This window comes from Macrobrachium nipponense, chromosome 23 (assembly GCF_015104395.2).
Source record: "Macrobrachium nipponense isolate FS-2020 chromosome 23, ASM1510439v2, whole genome shotgun sequence".
In the NCBI taxonomy this organism is placed as follows: Eukaryota; Metazoa; Arthropoda; class Malacostraca; order Decapoda; family Palaemonidae; genus Macrobrachium; species Macrobrachium nipponense.
The window spans coordinates 76,342,771-76,362,856 of NC_061090.1; the positions used below are offsets into that span (position 1 = coordinate 76,342,771).

The 20,086-nt window shown below is 39.7% G+C and overlaps 1 protein-coding gene across 1 annotated transcript in view; it reads right to left on the reverse strand.

The window, feature by feature from the left end:
• Nucleotides 1-4,469: 4,469 nt before the first annotated feature.
• LOC135201641 (uncharacterized) overlaps nt 4,470-20,086 on the reverse strand; it is a 638,256-nt gene continuing 622,639 nt past the window's right edge. The window contains exon 7 of the mRNA XM_064230737.1: nt 4,470-6,223. Within this exon, the coding sequence (XP_064086807.1) occupies nt 5,921-6,223 (303 nt within the window). The 3' untranslated portion in view covers nt 4,470-5,920. The remainder of the gene's footprint in view (nt 6,224-20,086) is intronic.

Here is a 20,086-nt window from a genome sequence, read left to right on the forward strand (position 1 = left end):
TTAGAAATCGTGCGTGCTACTTTTTTTCTCTTTTCAACCAGGAAATAATTTGTTGATGCCTGCTTTCACAGACGGGAAATAGTGGGTGTCTATGATATCTATCACACTTCGGGAAACTGGGAGTATGACTGATTTTAATTTAAAACAAAATGTTTCGTGTGTGTGCTAGAGTTTCCACCCAAGTGAAATGGTGTCTGCGTCTTTGAGAATTCTCGTAACTTGCTATGACCGCTTACTCAGGAGAAAGTGACCTGTATTACATGTTTTCACAGGGGGGAAAGTAGAGTGTGTATAACTTGTTTAATACAGAATACCATACGTGGATGGTTGTTTTAGTTTATGGGAAAATTATGATTGGCTGACAGCCTCGTGTATGGGAAATAAGGTGGTTTATTACTGTTGTCACCTAAGGTCGGATCATATATAGCTGACTCTTCATCAGTGGGATACTCTGTGTATAACTGGTTTACACAGAGTGAAAACCAAGTGTATACAGGCTATCTGAAGTAACAATGACTACAAAACTGATAGAAGTTATTTGATCAATGTCCATTAATTTAATGATTGTATTCATTCAAAATTATAATGTATATGTATATGCATATGTATATATAATAGATATAATAAATAAATTTAATATAATAAAAATTAATATATAATATAATTATATATATAGTTATATATATATATATAAATGTATATATATATATATATATATATATATACTATATAGATTATATTAATAAATGTAATGCATCCTTATAGAAGAATTAAATGCTCTTATGAAATTAACTAAATCAGTGTTACTCCAGTCGGAAATCCACAAGACTATCTAAACCATCTATTATTTCTATAGTTATTTGACACACTTTAATGTTTTGTGTATTTTTTCTTTACAAATTTACAGACCAACTTTGATATCTAGTATGTAAAACATAGTACTTGAAACATTCAACGCTGATATATTTTATTACAAATTTAATCATGAAGAGATGGGCATTGTTATAGTGAAATAGCAAGACATAAATAAAGATTAATACATAAAACAATGAAATAAACCGAAACCGATAATCGATATTCATTCGACTGTGGAGACATAAATAGGTTAAGACAAAAGAAGAAAAGATACACAAGATGATAGAATAATAAGAATAAAAGGGGTTAAAAAGGAAAACCAGGTGAATACGTTATACCTGAAAGAGATAACATTGTATTTGTGAGAGAGAGAGAGAGAGAGAGAGAGAGAGAGAGAGAGAGAGAGAGAGAGAGAGAGATAAAATCTTGTTTATGAAATTGTCACAGATAATAGCCGAATTCCAAATAGCGGCTAAAGCTTGATCAAGAACGGAGAGACGCAAACGTATTGAAATCCATTGGTATTGAAATCCATTGTTTTTGGGACGCCAGGTTATGTTACAAGATCAGTAGTCTATTCCTTAGCAAATAAATGAGTTTACAGCAACCCCAGTGAAGTTACTCTCTTCATAATTCCTGACGCCACTAAGTTTAACGAGACAGAAATTCCTTCCTCTTTGCTCGTTCGATTTTTGTACTAGAGATTTCACCCCCTTTCGACACATACACGCACGAGCGCCACCTATATCTCGAAGGTCCTCCACTTGACCTTTTTGGCAGGAGGGAAAAGCGAGAGAGAGAGAGAATATGATGGTTTTCGAGAAATGTCACATGACATTTTATATATTATAAATATATAATATATATTATATTATATACATATATGTGTGTATATATTATATATATATATATATATATATATATATATATATATATATATATATATATATATATATATATATATATATATATATATACTATATCTATATATATATATATATATATATATATATATATATATATATATATATATATATATATATATATATATATATATATATATATATATATATATATATATATAGTATGTCTTCACCGTCAGTATTGTAAAAGTCTGCTATTTTTTTTCCGTTGCAAAGAGAAAATCCGAAATACCAAAAAGCTGTTGTGGAACATCACACTCCACAGAATCTCTATTATCTGTGTCTGGCACATCGCCACGAATCACAGTGTTACAGCTCGCTCAAACTTCATAGATCAAATACAGACACACAAAATCTATTTTTCTGAAATGGGTCGCTACGCTCATTGAGTTTCCGCTCACACGGTTCACAGTCGAGCTGCGCGTATGCCACTGTGTTGTTGACCTATGTTCGCGAACACACACATATACACTATATATTTATATTAGATTATATGCTTGTGCATATTGATAATAATAATAATGTATTGTATTTTTTTTGTATTTTAAATTTGGTGTTGGTCTCATAATTCTTATTATAATAATAATTCCTTTTTTGTATTAATTGATATAAGTGGCGGTTAAGTAAAATTTTATCAGGATTTATCTTTATGAAAAGTTAAATGACTGATATTTTTCTCAGCGGCGTTTACGAGACAAACTATTCTGTTGTTCATTTTCGTCTCTTTCTTGTATGCGGTAGTGCCGTCAGTGCACCTTACATGGTGTACTGTAGGCATAACTAGAGGTTGTTTGCGGCATATCTTCGACCCACCCTATACTCCTTTTTTTTTTTTTTTTTTTTTTTTTTTTTTTTTTTTTTTTTTTTTTTTTTTCTATCTGTGGTGTTTGCGTATGATGATAACACTGCGTCCCGGGCTTTATATGGGTTCGCTATGTGTAAGTTTTAGGTAAATAAAAGGATATCTGGATGAACATTTGCAACTGAAAAGTGTTTTAATAATTTACTGTATGCGAATTACACCGTTAATATTCGAAATACAATATTGGTATTATTGTTGAATGTAAGCTGAATGTAACTATCTAAAGCCCGGGACGCAGTGTTACCATACGCAAACACCACAGGCGGGTGGACAGATGAAAAAAAAACGAGTATAGTTGCACCCACTTTTACTTTACCTCCCTTCCAACTTCTTAGCTTCCAGCTGGCTGTCCAACCACTCCAATTCCCCCTTTCCACTGCCTTGAGGGCTGAATGGTCAAAACTGCTTTATAGCCACATTTTCATGAATTGGATAAAACTTCCTTTTATAAAACCTTAAATCTTTGAAATATTTTAATCTTTGAAATATTTTCAACACATGGGAATAAGATTACGTTCAAGTCAATGTCATCACCTGAGAAATTTCCTCGTAGCCTTTTGCTCTCTCGCTCACTCTCTCTCGCAAAATTATGAGTCGCTTAACATTGGAGGGTGATAAGGTTTGTGGGGGGGGGGGGGGGGGGGCATTCGCTCAGCCCCTGTTATAGTGGCCTTCGCTTTTCTTCCCCCTACCATTTTTCATTTGCAAAGGGAAACTTTTATGCTTTGAATAGTCTGTTATCCTAAAATTCAATGAAGTTTAACTTTAACATTCCGTTGGTCAAATTTCGTGATGGTTAGATTTACAGTACCGGGGTTTTCTTCTTCATCCTACTTCATTATTTCCTTTTATTTATGTTTATCCATTTCAAGTAGAAAATGAGAAAGTATTTGTCATGCAGACTTCCAAGATCTACTGCGGGAAGATCATAGCTTGGGTAGGGTATGCCGCGTCTTCATTATGGGAAAATATTATATATATATATATATATATATATATATATATATATATATATATATATATATATATATATATATGTATAGCTATATATATATATATATATATATATATATATATATATATATATATAAAATTTCACATTATACAACAAAACGCGTTTACCTACACTGGATGATTCCTAAATGGACACACGGAAAAAATAAAAGAAAGAAAGGAAAAAAAAAAAAAGTGTTCCTTACCAAACAGAAATTCTCAAGGTTTCCATCCAAAACCTAAAAATAAAAACCTTGATTTATTCAGGGCATGATTAAGCGTAGCAATCAGCCGCGCCTGACACTTGGCAACTTCTCTTTCAATCCACACAAACTTGAAACTCAAGGTCCCTGCCCTGCCCTGCCCTGCCGGACCCTCACCCGTGCCCAAAACGACCCTCCGTCCGCCCGCCACACCACCACTGCCGCCCTTGAGCACTTGACGTCGTTATGCGGCCCTTAATTGGCGCGTGAAGTCCTCCGAAGGACGGTACTTTCGCTTTCGCCCGAGCCTCTTATTCGCTCTTGGTGACGACGGCGAATTTATTCGACTTTTCTTTGTTTTTTCTTTGGAGGCTTTCATCGCATTTCTCTTTTTATTTGTTCATTCGCCCTGTTCTTCTACTTATTTTCCATCCTTTTCCGCTTAATTCTTATTTTTATTTTATTTCCATTACTTTCAACTATGGCATTTCCTGTTAGTTTTTTTGTGTTTTTCTTTCCTGGATTTCATGATTGTCTATGATTACGTAAATAATCGCAAAATTACAAGAGCACAAACTATAACAAATATATATATATATATATATATATATATATATATATATATATATATATATATATATATATATATAATCCTTCTTATGCGCCAATCTAGAGCATTTCCCACTTGAACAAATGTAATGATTGTCTACAGTCGCGTAATTGCAAAGTCTGTAATTCTGGTGTCAACACATTCTCGTTGTGGATAAAGATCGCTTTTTTTTTTGGCAAAAGGACTTCGAAAAAGAAGAATTGGATGGCCGTTATACTATTTGAAGGTTAGGATAATGAGCGTTTTTCCGTGATTTTATGGTTAGTTTGCTCATGACAGAATACCCAAGATGATGATGGCACCAAACTCAGGAAAGATGATTTTAATTTCATTTTGCAAAGAGTCGTTTCGTGACTCATGGACGTCTATGTACATGTAAGGAATCCTTTGTTAAATCGACAAGGCGTTCATTTCTGCATATGCGCAGTCATCATTTCAATTTTATTAGTGTCAATCAGTATGAATAGTTTTTCTTGTATCTCGTGCATGTTCGAATGGGTTTGTTATCCCTACGGCGTGAAAGGAAAAGGGGAGGACGCAATGAGTCAATAGTTTATTTATTGAATAGCGTTGGAATCTGATTTCAGTATAATAATGTACAGTTGAATTTGAATAAACAATGTGTGTGCATGTATGTAGTGTCTGAGAAAGTATTCCCCTACATCATGAAAGGAGCTTCTAGTGGAATTATGATGATAACATGGTGGAAGAGTTCAGGAGTTGATTCTACTGATGATTCCTATGACGTTGAGGATATGAGGGGAAAAAATGCTGAATTCGAGGAGGTATGAAATGCTCGTGATCTGATCTCGCATGGCAGGAGGGAAATTCCGGTGGAAGTGACACTTATCTGCTCCTTAAGACGCACGGTAATAACGATCGTCATGTTTATCATAATAGTCTTTGGGAATAACTACAAAGCCTTAGTCTAAAAAAAGGAGGGGGTTTGGGGGCTCACATATATGGGATCCGATCTCCCATAGGGGGCTTAGAGAAGGGCTTTGGAAGAGGCTATGCGGGGACCGGACCCCTGGTGTACTAAACATCACTGGAAACTGACGACCAAGAGTGAGGTGAGGAGAGGAGAGCTGCTGCACACGCTTCGTCTCTGCTTGAAAACAGCTTAAAGCTGAAGACCTTTCTTTCTTTCTTTTTTCTTTCTAGTCTCGTGGATGAGCTTATGCGTTCGAAGATTCAAAATGCAGAATGCTTTGAGTTTGAGCTGGATGTAATGCCAAACAATTTTGACATACATTTGAGGAAACAGTCGGCCAACGTTCCGACAGAGGCGTCATCAGAGACAAACATTCGCCGACTGTTTTGCGCAAAACGTTTCACGGGCGCCATTTCGTGTCTTCTACGCGAAAGGAAAGGTAAAATGGGTCACTGTGGAGGGTGGGCTCAGGATGACTGGAGTTACATGGAGAAGGGGTCGAGTGCGTGAAAGAGTTCAAAAAAGTTTCACGAGGGCTCATCAGTACACTTCCCGTCGCTCGTGCAGCGGGAAGATCGGCTGCAGGGGAAACTCCTCCTGCTGGGGAGGCGGCTGCTGAGAAGGCGCGGCGGGAGGGGCGAGGGTGACGGTCGTGTGGGGCTGACTGGCTGGATTGGGCACCTGCGACGGGATCAAAGGCTGGTGAGCAAGGTCGTGGTCATATCGGGCTGTGAGGGGTAGGGAGAGGTCGTCCACGCGCCGGGAGGACGCAATTTGTCGCCGGAGCCAACACAGGCCGTGGCACTTCCACGTCCATCCGTGGAAGTAGAGCACCAACCATCCCTGCGGAGGAGAAGAGAAAAGAGCAGCATTAATTAAAGCTCGCTTTGGGTCGCATACTATTGTTCATAAGATTTACCAATAGGCTACAGCCCTCTTTTATTGACTGGGCTTCTATTTCGTTCACTTTTGTATACATCGTGATTATACTATATCACCTAAGAAGTAACGAAAACCAACATTTTAAAGATATCTAAAAATCAAAAGTTTTTCATAGTGTGATTGGTGTTACCATGATTACTGTAACCTATTGTACGATTTATATAATTAATTCATTTATTTTTCTAATGCCAACTAGATGGTCCATAAATTTCGGACGGTAAAGAGAAAAAATCCATAACTAAATAGGCATGACAGCAAATAAGTATCTTAAAGAAATTAACTCATTCCCAGTCACTTAATGGTGACACTAACAATCTTCGATATTGTAGGTAATACTGATAGATAATCACAATTACAACCACTCATTTTTGCTACTTAGTAGAAAAAAAAAAAATCAGTATTTTTGAACCCATTTCGGTAACACACTCACTTCTTAATCAGATTGTTCTCTGTAGGAAGTGCAAGCCAGTATTTTTCTTTTACACAGTCACACTGTAATAATAACAATAACATTTAAAATTTTAATAATATTAGCAATAATAATATGAGTTTTTACAACTTTGTTTTGTGTTTGGTTGGGTTTTGGTAATTGGTGTTAATTATTGTTTAATTGTATCAAGTCGTTGTAGTATCGTTCAGTGTTGGTGTAATTCCTCGCTAGTGAACAGTCCGTTTGGGAACGTTAGTTATGAACGAAATTTTCGTTGAAGTTATTTTGTTTTCTCCTTTTTTTTGGTGATTGCTATTTTCATTTATTTGTTTTCCGTTGGGCCTCGTTTCCCCCATTATTCCTTTTGCTTGAGTAAAATACTAACATTAGGTAGAAAAAAGAAGGCATGTAGGTTATAACACGCTGCCGGTCAGTTAGCACGAGGTATATAGAATATACCTTGGTATGGAAATTCGATGTTAGATTGAGCCTAGACGAAGGTAGTTGTCTCGAGTGATGTGAGCCTGAGGCCCTCCCTAGGCTAAGAATATACATAGGCTAAGCCAGCCTAGAGTCTTAGTCATCGTTCAGCCTTACAGTAGTGCAGATAAGCCCTCCTTTATCACTTATGATAATAATTTTATGCCATAGTAGGCCAATTTTAGGTGAACCAGTGTACAGTAAGGTACCTATACCGAGCTTTAGGCTAGCCTAGATTTGTTAAACGATTAAATTTCTATCCCTGTCGAGTTTTGTGCCGTGTTTAGTTTAGTGATTATTATTAAAACTTTAGTTTAAAGTCCATTTATATTAAATAAGGCTTACTTTATCTGCTTACAAGCCCAAGGGACTAAGGCCTCCATGTAAATCAAACCAAGTTTTTAAGCTAGGCTAGGTTGAACCTACTCGTGTTCTCCTAGACTATAGTTTATTTAATAAAATTTTCATGATATTACTTTATTGAATTAATTTGCATTTGATTATTGAAATATTGTCCTTTCCTGTTATAAATCAAGTCTAGTCTAGGCTCAACTAGTAACATTTGAGTTCTAGGACATGTTGTCTTGCTTTAATTCTTTCTTTTGCAGCTTGAGTGAGAATAATTAGCTTTTATGCTAGAGTAAAATCTCCTGAATTTTCCTATTTCTGCTTTTAAGGTAAGGCTAGTGATTTTTTCGGTATAGGCTAGGCTGCAAAATGTTTTGTGTTGTCCAAACTCAGTGCACTTAATTATTCAGAGTATAGAAGCTGTGTAACCTATCTGTTAAATTTACAGTCCACCCATCAGCACTTATAAAATTCCTACACAGTAATAATATTAAAGGCTAGTGATTTTCCCTGGAAATTATTCAGCTTCTTTACGCCAGAGAAAGCACTGATAATCACATTCATAGATCTGAAATTAGGTGTAAATAGTTTCCAGTTTGGGAACGGAAAAATAACAGGATACTTGATACGATGTTTAAATTCCATTATTATATAATAATTCACGGACCTGATGTTATGCAGTTGACACTGCTACTGATTGTGCCGCAATTTGGAACCTTAGAATATTAGTCACACGAGATCCATAACTTTTTATAATTTCCCTGCTTAAATTCTTTTTATGCTCACTCACGATTCTTATCAGCCCAATACAGGGAAGAGCGTTGTTGAATGGGCCAAACAGTTTGACTTCTGTTACATAATGTAATCTGATGTTGTAAAGGAAATTCCCCATGGAAACAAATAGGCTTGTGAATACCCTGACAAATTTTGGATAGATTTCCAAATACAGTTTTTAAGGATTTTCGGTATCCGTACGACCTCATGAACCTAAAAATATATCAATTATATAATCACTTGGTCATACCACCAGGTGATCATCGGGTACTTAACGGTGAAATTCCTTAAAAATTAATAATGATAAAATAGTAATATAATAATTGCAGACACTATAATAGATATTTTAACATGTGCCATCATATAAGGTATTCTCACCTCCCGTTTATATAACTTTGTATATTGAAAAGAGGCAACAGCATTCTAGCCTCACATGTATGTGTTGAGAAGTGGTAACTCAACGTGTTCAAACTTCAAATCCAATGCCTAACAGTACGCCACTTCCCCCTCTCTGAGTTTGGTTGCTTGCACTAATTGTCCTTGTTGCAATGTAACCTTACCTAATGAAGAACCTACATTTCAGATGAGCTTGTTTCATGTTGAATTCAACCTACATGGTGCAGTAAGGTATTACAAGAAGTTACAAGAAGCAAGCAAATACAGGAGACCTGCAGAGAACTGGAAGAAAACTGACAGCTACCCACTTTTCTCTCTCTCCACAATGGACTTTATTTGATGGTATGTACAGTGTATCCTATCTGCTGTGAAAGTTGGTGCTAACGAGTCAACTGGTGCCAATATTTCACACAATGCAATTAAAATACTAATACTGTATATTTCTGTTAATTTCCGTTTTAATCCTGTATGGGGGTAAACAACATTATTCCCTTGCCCAGCATTCATAAGATCCTGTCTACTGTCCACAGTCCCCACCTGCTCTCCATCCCCAGACAACGATAACCCAAGCAGATGTATTTCTTTCACTCGTACAATATCTGGACAAAACATGGATCGAGGATCATGCCTGGATCAGACAGGAGGAAAAGGAGACAAAAAGAAGATGAGAGATGAAGAAAACAGGAAGAATTAAGGGTACAACGACAGAGAGAGAACAACGAAATTCGCAGGCAACAAGCAGCAGACCACAACAGTGCCCTCATACAGCAAGCAATGATAAGAAGCCATGTGGATGAAGAAATGCCAGAGACCAGTGCCGATGTCTGCTGCGAGCCCTCATCATCTTGATCTGTGCATTCCTAGAAGAACCACAACCCCCACCATTTAACCTGATGTTCGCCACAGGTGGCTCTACGATAACACCTGCCTTACAATCCTTTACAGCCCCTCTCACCTTCGCTGAGAAATTCTGTTAAGCAAGGATCCAAATCCTTGAAGCTGCCCGAACACCACTGCAAAGAGTTGGCCATTATTCTGCCAGAGTTTCCCAGACCTATTCTGGATGTTATCCATGTCAATAGGTGTTCACAGCTGCATCTTCATGCCACCACGTTGCCTGCCAAAGCCAAGAGACTTTTCTATAGAAGAGAGTTCAGGGATGTGCTGATCCTCAAGGGAGAACCAAAAAAAGCCCACTCAAACCAGTCGAAGGACCCTCCCAATGTAAATCCATATTAAGGAAGATGATGTACCCTTCTCCATCAACACACCCCTATAGATACCATATACCTTCCATAAACAAGTCAAGGAAGAGTTCAAGTCCCATGGCAGACCAGGGTATCATAAAGCCTGACGGTGACAAACCCTCAGACTGGTGTCACCTGCTCATTGTAGTAGCTAAGGGCACAGGTGAACAAATTACTGTTGACCTGAAGAACATCAATAGCTAAGTAAAACGCCCAGACTACCCATCACCCTCACTGATGTCAAAGTATCTGCTGCATTGATCTGGAGGCCAGTTCTTCACCACTGTTGATGCCTTGTACAGGATTTAGTTAAGTTCAACTTGCTGAATAAGATCAAAAGCTAACCACATTCATCACACCCTATGGCTGATTCCATCATTGCAGAGGTCTAATGGGATCTGTGGCCATAGGAAAAGACTACTGCCTTTCAAGATGACTGCTACGGGCCCTCAGCATCTTCATCTGCGCATTCCCAGGAGCACTACAACCCTCACCATTTACCCCAATGTACACCACAGACAGCTCTACGATGACACCTGTCTTATGATCCTTCACAACCCCTCTCACCTTAGCTGAGGAATTCTGTTAAGCGAGGATCAAAGTCCATGAAGGTGTTCAAATACCACTGCTGTCATATAGCCACTATGAAGAGTTTGCCATTAGTCCACCAAAGTTTCTCAGACCTATTCTGGATGTTACCCATGTCAATAGCTGTTCACAGCTGCCTCTTCATGCCACCATGTTGCCTGATAAAGCCAAGAGACTTTTCTATGAAAGTTCAAGGACTAAAGAATGTTCAAGAACTGAAGAATGCCCACTTGAGCCTTAATATGCAAATCCATATTAAGGAAGATGCTGTACCTTTCTCCATCAATGCACCTTACCAGATACCATATATCTTCCAGGAAAAAGGTGTTTGAATCACCATTGTCTTCAAGAACATGAACAGCTAAGTGAAACGCCCAGCCTACCTGTCACCCTCACTGATGTCTAATTGTCTGCAGCATTGATATGAGGGCCAAGTTCTTCACCACTGTCAATGCCCTGCACAGATAATGGCAAGTGCAACTTGCAAAGGAGGATCAAAAGTTAACCACATTCATCATACCCTATGGCTGATTCCATCACTGCTGAGGTCCAATAAGATTTGTCGTCACAGGAGATGAAGACTACTGCCTTTCAAGAGACAAGGCTCTACAAGGTCTCAAGAATTGCATCAGTGTAGTTGACGACACCCTACTCTTCGATGAGGATTTCCCTAGCCATCTACGCTGAATCCATGAGTTGTTGATAAGGTGCTAAAAGTTAACTACGACAGATCTCCAAAGATGGCATTTCAGCAGACCCCTGTAGATTTTGGATCTCCATAGATGGCATTTCAGTGGACCCTGACAAAGTAGCAGCAGTCAAGAACTTCCCCACACCAATGAACTTGACGGATCTTCATTCAATCATGGGGTTAATGTACCAATTGGCCAGCTTGATGCCTGAGATAGCTAACATAGTTCAGCCTCTCGGACCACTTATGAGTCCCAAGCGTGAATTTGTATGGAAATAGGATTGGGGCGAACCAGTTTGTTGAGTGACAACTACCCTGGCTAGCCCACCAATCCTTGCCTCCTTTGATCCAGCCCTCCCAGTTATACTACAGATCGATGCTTCTAGACTTAACAGACTAGGGTATGCCCTTCTACAGGACCACGGTAATGAAGTCTCTGCTTGGTATGCTGTTGCTTGTTTCCTTGCAGGCATCGTGAAACACTATGCCACAATCGAGCTGGAGATGTTAGCTGCAACCTGGGTTGTTATGTCCAAATGCAAACTGTACCTGATAGGCCTCCACATTCACAGACCATAGCTAACTAGTGCCAATTCTCAACCATTACACTCTGGATGTGGTTAAGAATCCCCGTTTGAAACATCTCAAGGATGAAACTGACCATGTTATGGCTGGGCCATACAACAGGACATCATCAGTGCTCAAGCAGCAGCCCAAGAGGACTTCCCGTAGGACACCAACTGGATTATTCATGATCTTTGTGCTTCAGTAAGGAGGACCCGTTGGATCTCCATCTTTGAGACTGCGTGCCTACTAATGGTTACAAACTACAGGACAGCTTCATAGTCAATGCTGAACTTGTACTTTATGGAGCAAGGATTGTAGTTCTTGCTGCCGTTTGTCACCACATTCTGTCATGACATCCAGCCACAGAGGAATAGAAACCACAAAGCGACTGGCAGAACAGACTGTATACTGGCCAGGAAATTGACTCTGACACAAGTATTGTCCAAGCTTGCGAGCTTTGCCAGGTTTTACTTGCCAGATTTTACAGCCCATCCTCCACTAGAAGCCTCTTCAAAACAATGACCATCCTATAGGCCCTTTGAGTCTATTTAGTGAACCTCTTCAATGTCTCAGGGAAGTCATTCCTCATCAAGACTGACAGGCTTTTGGCTGACATTTGATTGCCCCATGCTATGGCACTACTGACACTGCAACGATAGGAATCTTCTGGAGGTATTTCAGGGAAGTCCGTGTCATGCTTTGCCTCAGGACTGATGGTTGACCTCATTTCACTAGCCATGCATAATCATATTACTTCCCTGGACTACCCTCAGTCTAATGGCCATGCTGAGGCCACTGTGAAGACTTTGACCGTGGTCTCTTGGAGTTACGGAACACTCCGAAGTTCATGGGCTGCTCCCCTGCAGGCTTCTGCATGTGTTCATTTTCCTCTCAAACCACAAGAGGCTGAAGAAACATGGAAAGAGTGCCACCCCTACCGAGTGTTTCATGGCTGTCATGCAACTGTATGCATGGATGAACAGATAAGTGCACAACAACAAATAGCAACTGCAGCAACTGTACTCACAAGGGGCACTGAGCCTTGTCAGAGAGGTCCAGTGCTGCCACTGCAACTAACAGGGACATTAAAATAATTGCTGCTGGAAGAAGAGAAAGGATGACAAACAGGGTGCCACTTCCAGTGCCAAGATATACCACCCTCTCCAGGCAAAAGCCCCAGTTATCACCAGATGGGAAAATCCATTTCTATCAAAACACCGAAGCCAATCACTGTTTCCTTTTTGTATGGTAACATGACATCCAGGACTCAGATGTTACCAGAAACAGGTGCCAATGTCTCTGCTATGAGCCCTCAGCATCTATACCTTCTTCGCATTCCTTGGACCACACTACAACCCCACCCCCCACCTCCCATTTACCCTGATGTTCACCTCAGATGGCTCTATAATGAGACCTACCTTACAATCCTTCACAGCCCCTCTCAGCTTAGCAGAGGAATCCTGTTCAGTGAGGGTCCAGGTCCATGAAGGTGCCAGAAGACCATTGCTGTCATATAGCTACAACAAAGAGTTGGCCATTATTTTGCCAGTGTTTCCCAGACCTATTTTGGATGTAACCCATGCCATCAGTATGTGTTCAGAGCTGCCTCTTCATGCCACAAAATCGCCTGCCAAAGCCAGAGACTTCTTCTTCTTCTTTATTTTTCCCCCTACAAGAGTTCAAGGATGTACTGATCATCAAGGATCAAGGAAGAGCTGAAGAAAGCCCCCCTTAGTGGGCAAAGGACCCCTAATGCAAATCTATTTTATTGAAGATGCCATACATTTTGCCATCAACGCACCTCACCAGATATCACAAGTCTTTTGGGAACAAGTCAAGGCAGAGCTCGAGTTCATGGTAAATCAGTATATCATTCAGCTCACCAGTAATGAACCTTCAGACTTGGTGTCACCTGCTCATTGTACTACCTAGTGACAAAGGTATATGAATTGCCATTGACCTCAAAAACCTTAACAGCCAAGTAAAATGCCCACCCCACCCATCACCCTCACCATTGTCTGGCATCCACAGCATTGATCTGAGGACCAACTTCTTCACCACTGCAGATGGCTAAATGCAACTTGTAGAGGAGGATCAAAAGTTAACCATATTCATCACAAAATCTGGCCAATTCCAGTATTGCAGAAGTCCAATGGGATTTGCAGCCTGAGGAAACAAGACTCTGCAAGGTGTCGAGAACTGTATCAAGGCTCTGCAAGGTGTCGAGAACTACATCAAGGCTCTGCAAGGTGTCGAGAACTGCATCAAAGTAATCATCCTCCTGCTGTTCGACGAGGATTTCCCCAACCATCTAAGCTGAATCCATGAGATGTTAAAATGCGGGGCAAGTTTGGCATCACACTTGACAAAGACAAGTTTGTGGTTGCTGCCTCCAGTGTTACCTTCTGTGGATTTTGGATCTCCAAAGACAACACTTCAGTAGACTTCCCTACACCGACAAGCTTGTCAGATCTTCATTCATTCATGGGGTTAAAGACAACACTTCAGTGGACTTCCCTACACTGACAAACTTGTCAGATCTTCATTCACTCAAGGGGTTAGTGAACCAATTGACCAACTTGATGCCTGAGATGCCTAACACAGCTCAGCCTCTCAGACCCCTTATGGGCTAAGTATGCATTTGCATGGACCACGGATCAGGACAGAGCATTTTACCAAGTGAAGATTGCATTGGCTAGCTCACCAGTCCTTGCCTCATTTGGTCCATCCTCCCAGTTATCCCACAGACCAACAATTTTCAACTCAGGGGACTAGGATATGCCCTTCTACAAGACCACGGCAATGGAAGTCTCCGCTTAGTACAGTGTGGCTCTTGTTTCCTTGCAGATATGAGACATGATACTCTACGATCGAGTTGGAGGTATTAACCGCCACTGGGCTGTGTCCAAGTGCAAACTGTACCTGATGGGCATCTAATATCTTACCTTGATAACAGACCATTGCCCACTGGTGCCAATTCTCAACCATTACACTCTGCATGCGGTCAAGACTCGCCCGTTTGCAACGTCTAAAAGAGACAATTTCAGAGTATCTGTTCACAGCTATGTGGCATGCTGACCAGCAGCTTGGCATAGCTGACAACCTGCTGTGTGCTTCTGTCAACCTGCTCACACCACACTGGCTGTGTTGAGGTTGGGACATAAATCAGGACCATTGGCACTGCTCATGCATCAGCCCAAGATGATGAAGCCTTGCCCCACAACACTGACAGGATTATTCATGATCTTCCTTCTTCAGCGAGGGAGGACCTGTCGTATCTCCATCTTTGAGACTGCATGCTCTCTGGATTTACTACCAATTGTTACTACGACGGACTGTTACTGGCCAGGAATCGACTCCGACATCGCAAGTACTGTCCAAGGTTGCAAGCCTTGACAAGTTTTACAATGTAGCCTTCAGTACAAACCTCTTCAAAATGTCGACCACTCCCCTTTGAGTCTGTGTAAACAGGCATCTTCAGTGTTGCAGGGAAGTCACTCGTCATGACCGACGGGCTTCTGGCTGGCTTGTGGTTGCCCCATGCTACAATGATACAACTGCCACTGCAATGAAAATTATTTTCTGCAGATATTTCAGGGTGGACAGTGTTCCTCTTTGCCGCAGGACCGATGGTAGACCTCAACTCACCAGTTGTGAATTGAGGATTTTCATGAAAAGTTGGACAAGTACATCACCTCGTTACTTCTTCAAACTACCTGCTGTGCAATGACCATACTGAGGTCACCATGAAGACTGTGAAGTATCTTGTACTGAAGACAGTGCTCCCCTGCAACATTGACAATGAAGATTTTGACCATGGCCCCTTGGAGTTATGGAACACTCCAAATTTCATGGGCTGCTCCCCTGCAGAAATCCTGTAGAACCACCCATTATGCTTCTGTGTGCCTGCTTATCCTCAGTCTTTCTTGCAGGAATGGCTCGAGAAAGCTGAGGACAGAAATCTCTGTTGCTGCCACAGCCAAATTTGTACAGAGGTTGTAAATTCAACATGCACGTCCCCTACCCAGGCTAGAAGTTTAACAGTCAGTCAGGATCCAAAGTCTCACTGCAGGGACAAGGTCAGGATCGTCATGAGCCATGGCAGGTCAAGGGACTATGAAGCACATCTCCCCAGCAGACTGTATTCTTGCTTCACATGTATATTGAGAAGCGGCAACCAAACATTCACATCTAATGCCTAGTAGTACGCTGCTTCCTCTCTCAGAGTTTGGTTGCTCTCACACATTGTCCTTCTTGCTTTGTAACCTTACCTAATAAAGAACCTTCATTTCAGATGAGCTTATTTAACGTCTCATCCCACCAACATCATCACCACCACCACCACCACCACCACCGCCAACAACAACAACAACAACAAGAACCACAATAATAATAATAATAATAATAATATAATAATAATAATAATAATAATAATAATAATAATAATAAGAACAATGGAAACCTATTCTTGGTAGAGTTTTATGTTACTAATTAAACTGTCAGACACACTGAACCTTCTTGAACATGTGTACCAGAACACGGTATGAGTTATGTCTAAAAAAGTTTTTGTGATAATCCTTCCAATAGTCTTGGTTTTCTAGAAATCAATTTAATTATCCAAGTAGTGTTTTATAACTTTCCTTTGCTCATCATATTAATGCAGCTTGTTAAAAATTTGGAGGCTTTTTCTTCTTTGCTGTGGAAGTTTCAGTGTCCAAATCTAGAAGATATAATATAAAAGAATAGATTAATATAAGCAATGATAGAATAGTTCCACAGAAGAGGGGTGGGATTTAATAATCAAGAAATAGGCTCTAGACATACGTAACAGTAATCGAAATCAAATCAAATTGATATCTAAGATGAATTGGGCTTGAATTTGATCATTTGATTAAAATCACTATTTGGAAATTTATAATTGTCATTTACAAATTTTAAATTAATCATTCGAAATTCTCTTACAGCAGACTTTGACCTTAAGAAAGGGAAAGCTGTGTTGTTATATACGGTTAAATAAGTGATAAAAAATCCGAGTTACATTGCAGGGTCAGTCTGTTAGTTATGAAAACTTCAGGTCTATCTCTCTCATATATGTGATGACAAACTGTGTGATCCAGCCATAACAAATTTACGGACGTGACATCAAGGTCCTCGGTGACTAATGACTTAGTAAAACATTATTTTTCCCCCTAACAACTGTACATACATGAATATAAAGAAGCTTAAGCACTTAAACAATGAAATTTATAATGGAAAAGCGCCAGTAAAAATGTGTAAGAGGCAAAATACGGTGAATGAAGATCTGGGAATTACCCAAAGAGAAGACAAGCTTTCTAAAGCAAGGCTACAATAGTTCTTCGAGAGCTTTGCATGCAGGAAAGTGATCCTCCTCATCTCGTTCTCCTGATGTTAGGATAACAATGTTTCCTCAACATTGTTTTCATTACTAGAAATACGATACTGAGACCTCTGCTAAATTTCAAAATCCTCCATCGCCGATATAATACAGCAAAATCAGTAACATAGTCACTAAAAGTTCACGCCACTATGGAGAGTTCAAATGAATTCGAAGTAATGTATATGATCAACGTCTGTAAGCATCTACCTTATGAATGACATTGAAACCAGGTGATGTAAGCTGTAGCAAATGTCCTCCGAAAGGAATCCACACAAGTTAAGAAACTCTATAAGCTTCAGATACAATTATCTTAAATTATTACAAAGAAAGAAAGGGAACGTTTTAACTTTTGTTTGAACCCGATTTCCCTATTGAACTTCCCGTTATTTGAAACAATCATTACCTTCTAACTCGCCCGTTCAACTTGGAGGACACCGATCTCCTTCAATTCCGAGTCAAGAACATGAACGTTCTTTTCCATTCGGGACAGTTTTGTAGTTCTACCGTTCATTTCCCCTGCTGCTTCATTACGAGATGTTCTTTATCGTTGTTTTTAATTACTGGTCTTTTGTCGCTTGCTTTACTGTTCACTATTCTCCATTCTCCATTAGTTGAACCAAGGCCTGGCTGGCATGCATTCATGAAAGTGCGCATGTCTGTTCTCTTACTACTCAACCCATTCATCTGGATGAACGACAAGTTCTTCTTGATAGAAAACAATACAGTTGTGTCAATTTGCATTCTCGGCTAAAGAAAGAAAGAAAAAAAGTGCTGTGTCTAAAGTGGCAAAGCAAATCCACTTCAGCTTGATGACTAACAGTGAACTCGAGATTTTATATTTTTTATCTTTTCCTTGGGGGGTGGGGGGGGTGGTCTTGCGAGGGGGTGATGGAGGAAGAATATACACATTTCTCTTTCAGGAGAAAGATGGATGAGGAGGTGGAGCGATGACATGTTTAAAGTTGCCTTTTACTTTCTTCCAATTTAATAAAGAGATGAAACCATCTTCCACTTTAATAAAGAGATGAAACCAAAGAATAAATAATAACACGAAAGAAAAAAATGATGCCATCGATGGAACAAGAGTATCGACCACAAAGTCATTCAGGTCATGCAGTCAAGACGCAGGAAATAGCAGGCTTACTGGTTAAAAGCAAAGAAGGCGACGAACAATAACAAGCTGATCATGATGATGATTCTATAAAAGAAAAGAAAAAAAAAAAAAAACACGGAGACATGGTGGTGCTATACAATAAGGAAAAGCGCCTCAACAGAGAATCACTGCTCGCTTTGTGTCAAGAGAAACCTTTGTCTTGAGAAAATCGTCCTTTCTTTGTCAAGGGATACGACTTGAAAGGGGAAAAGGCGCCGTCCCTATTAGGACGAGGAGGAACAATGGAGGGAATCGTAGAATTAAGCAAAAGGTCATGGTGGCGACACAAAATTCCGTAACTTTCAAGAAAGAGCTTCTAACCTCCATAAACGTGCCGCTACTTTCTAAAAGACAAGACACTGTTATTGTCCAGGGGAACATATTTGCTATTAAACCAAGTGGCTAAGATATTCACATGTCTACGACGAACGGAAACTAGTGGGTCAATTAGTTTTCAAATCGGAAAGACAGGAACGTGACGCCAAGGAAAAAACTCTCAAACAAGACCGTTTAGAGTTTCTTTCATTCTTAACCGTAAATGTGGTTAATCATATCTCTTTTCTTTAGAATCGAAACCGTCAAAAATGTCGCGTAGAGGAATGGAAATGGGTTTTTTGAAGTTTATGAAAACTTCCCACTCTACATCTATGATTCTACCCACATACAAATCAGAAGTATGTCTGAATATTTTAACAATATATACTTTTTCCCCATCATGGTTTTAAAACTAACCTACCATCATTATTGACACGTGACAGATGTCCTCAATCTACCTAATGCGAACAATGGTATAAAATTATTTTTAACAATTTTCCGGGGACCAGACCTCTACCAGGATAATGTGACGCAACCTTATTTTATGTCGTTGCGTGTCTTCCACTCCCTTCTCTATTGGGCAGGAAATATCAAAACTGAATAAAAACAGTCAAGATTTTTCCAACAAGACTTAATCTCCTGTAGGTGGTTTTCACTCACTAATAACAAAAACCATTCATCCGTTTTCGAGAAATCGTAGTATGACACATCCCCGTACGCACACAAACACACTCACCACGGAAACATCACCTATTTTTTCCTGGTGAAGACAAGTCCAGGGCTACTACAAAGGATATTATAATAAGCTTTCGTTCGCTGGTCATTTACCTGAGTGTGTCCTTATCTCTTTATGTATGGGTTAATGAACAGTATGAACAGACTTTATGCCAACCGATGACGTCAACACGTTATTCCGGCAAAGGATTTATTCCGAAACTCGGCCAACAGCAGGTAGAGAGAAGGAACCGAAAGAAACTTGGTTATGATTTGAGAAAACATTCTTCGGACAACAAGAACATTAATAATTGATAATAACAATCTATCAGGTTATAGGAAACGAAGCCGGAAAGTAACTTTCTTCAGTAAACTAACAATAATACTAATAATAAAAAAGACGAAAGAAGAAAGCAGTCCTATCAAACAAGTAGAAGTTAGTGTATAAGTTCTTGTGGAGGCCCGGAGGTTTAGAGGCCATCTCTGGAAAGGAATCAAACTCCATCTACAAAACCCACAAGGCGACCCGAACCGCCATAAAGGGGGTCGGTTTTAAGAGACGTGTAACAAAAAAAAAGGGGGGGGGATGGGGGGGGGGGGATGGGCTGCTCCGGAAACTGTTTCTTCTTCTCCTCCTCCCTCCTCCGCTTCTCCTCCTCCTCC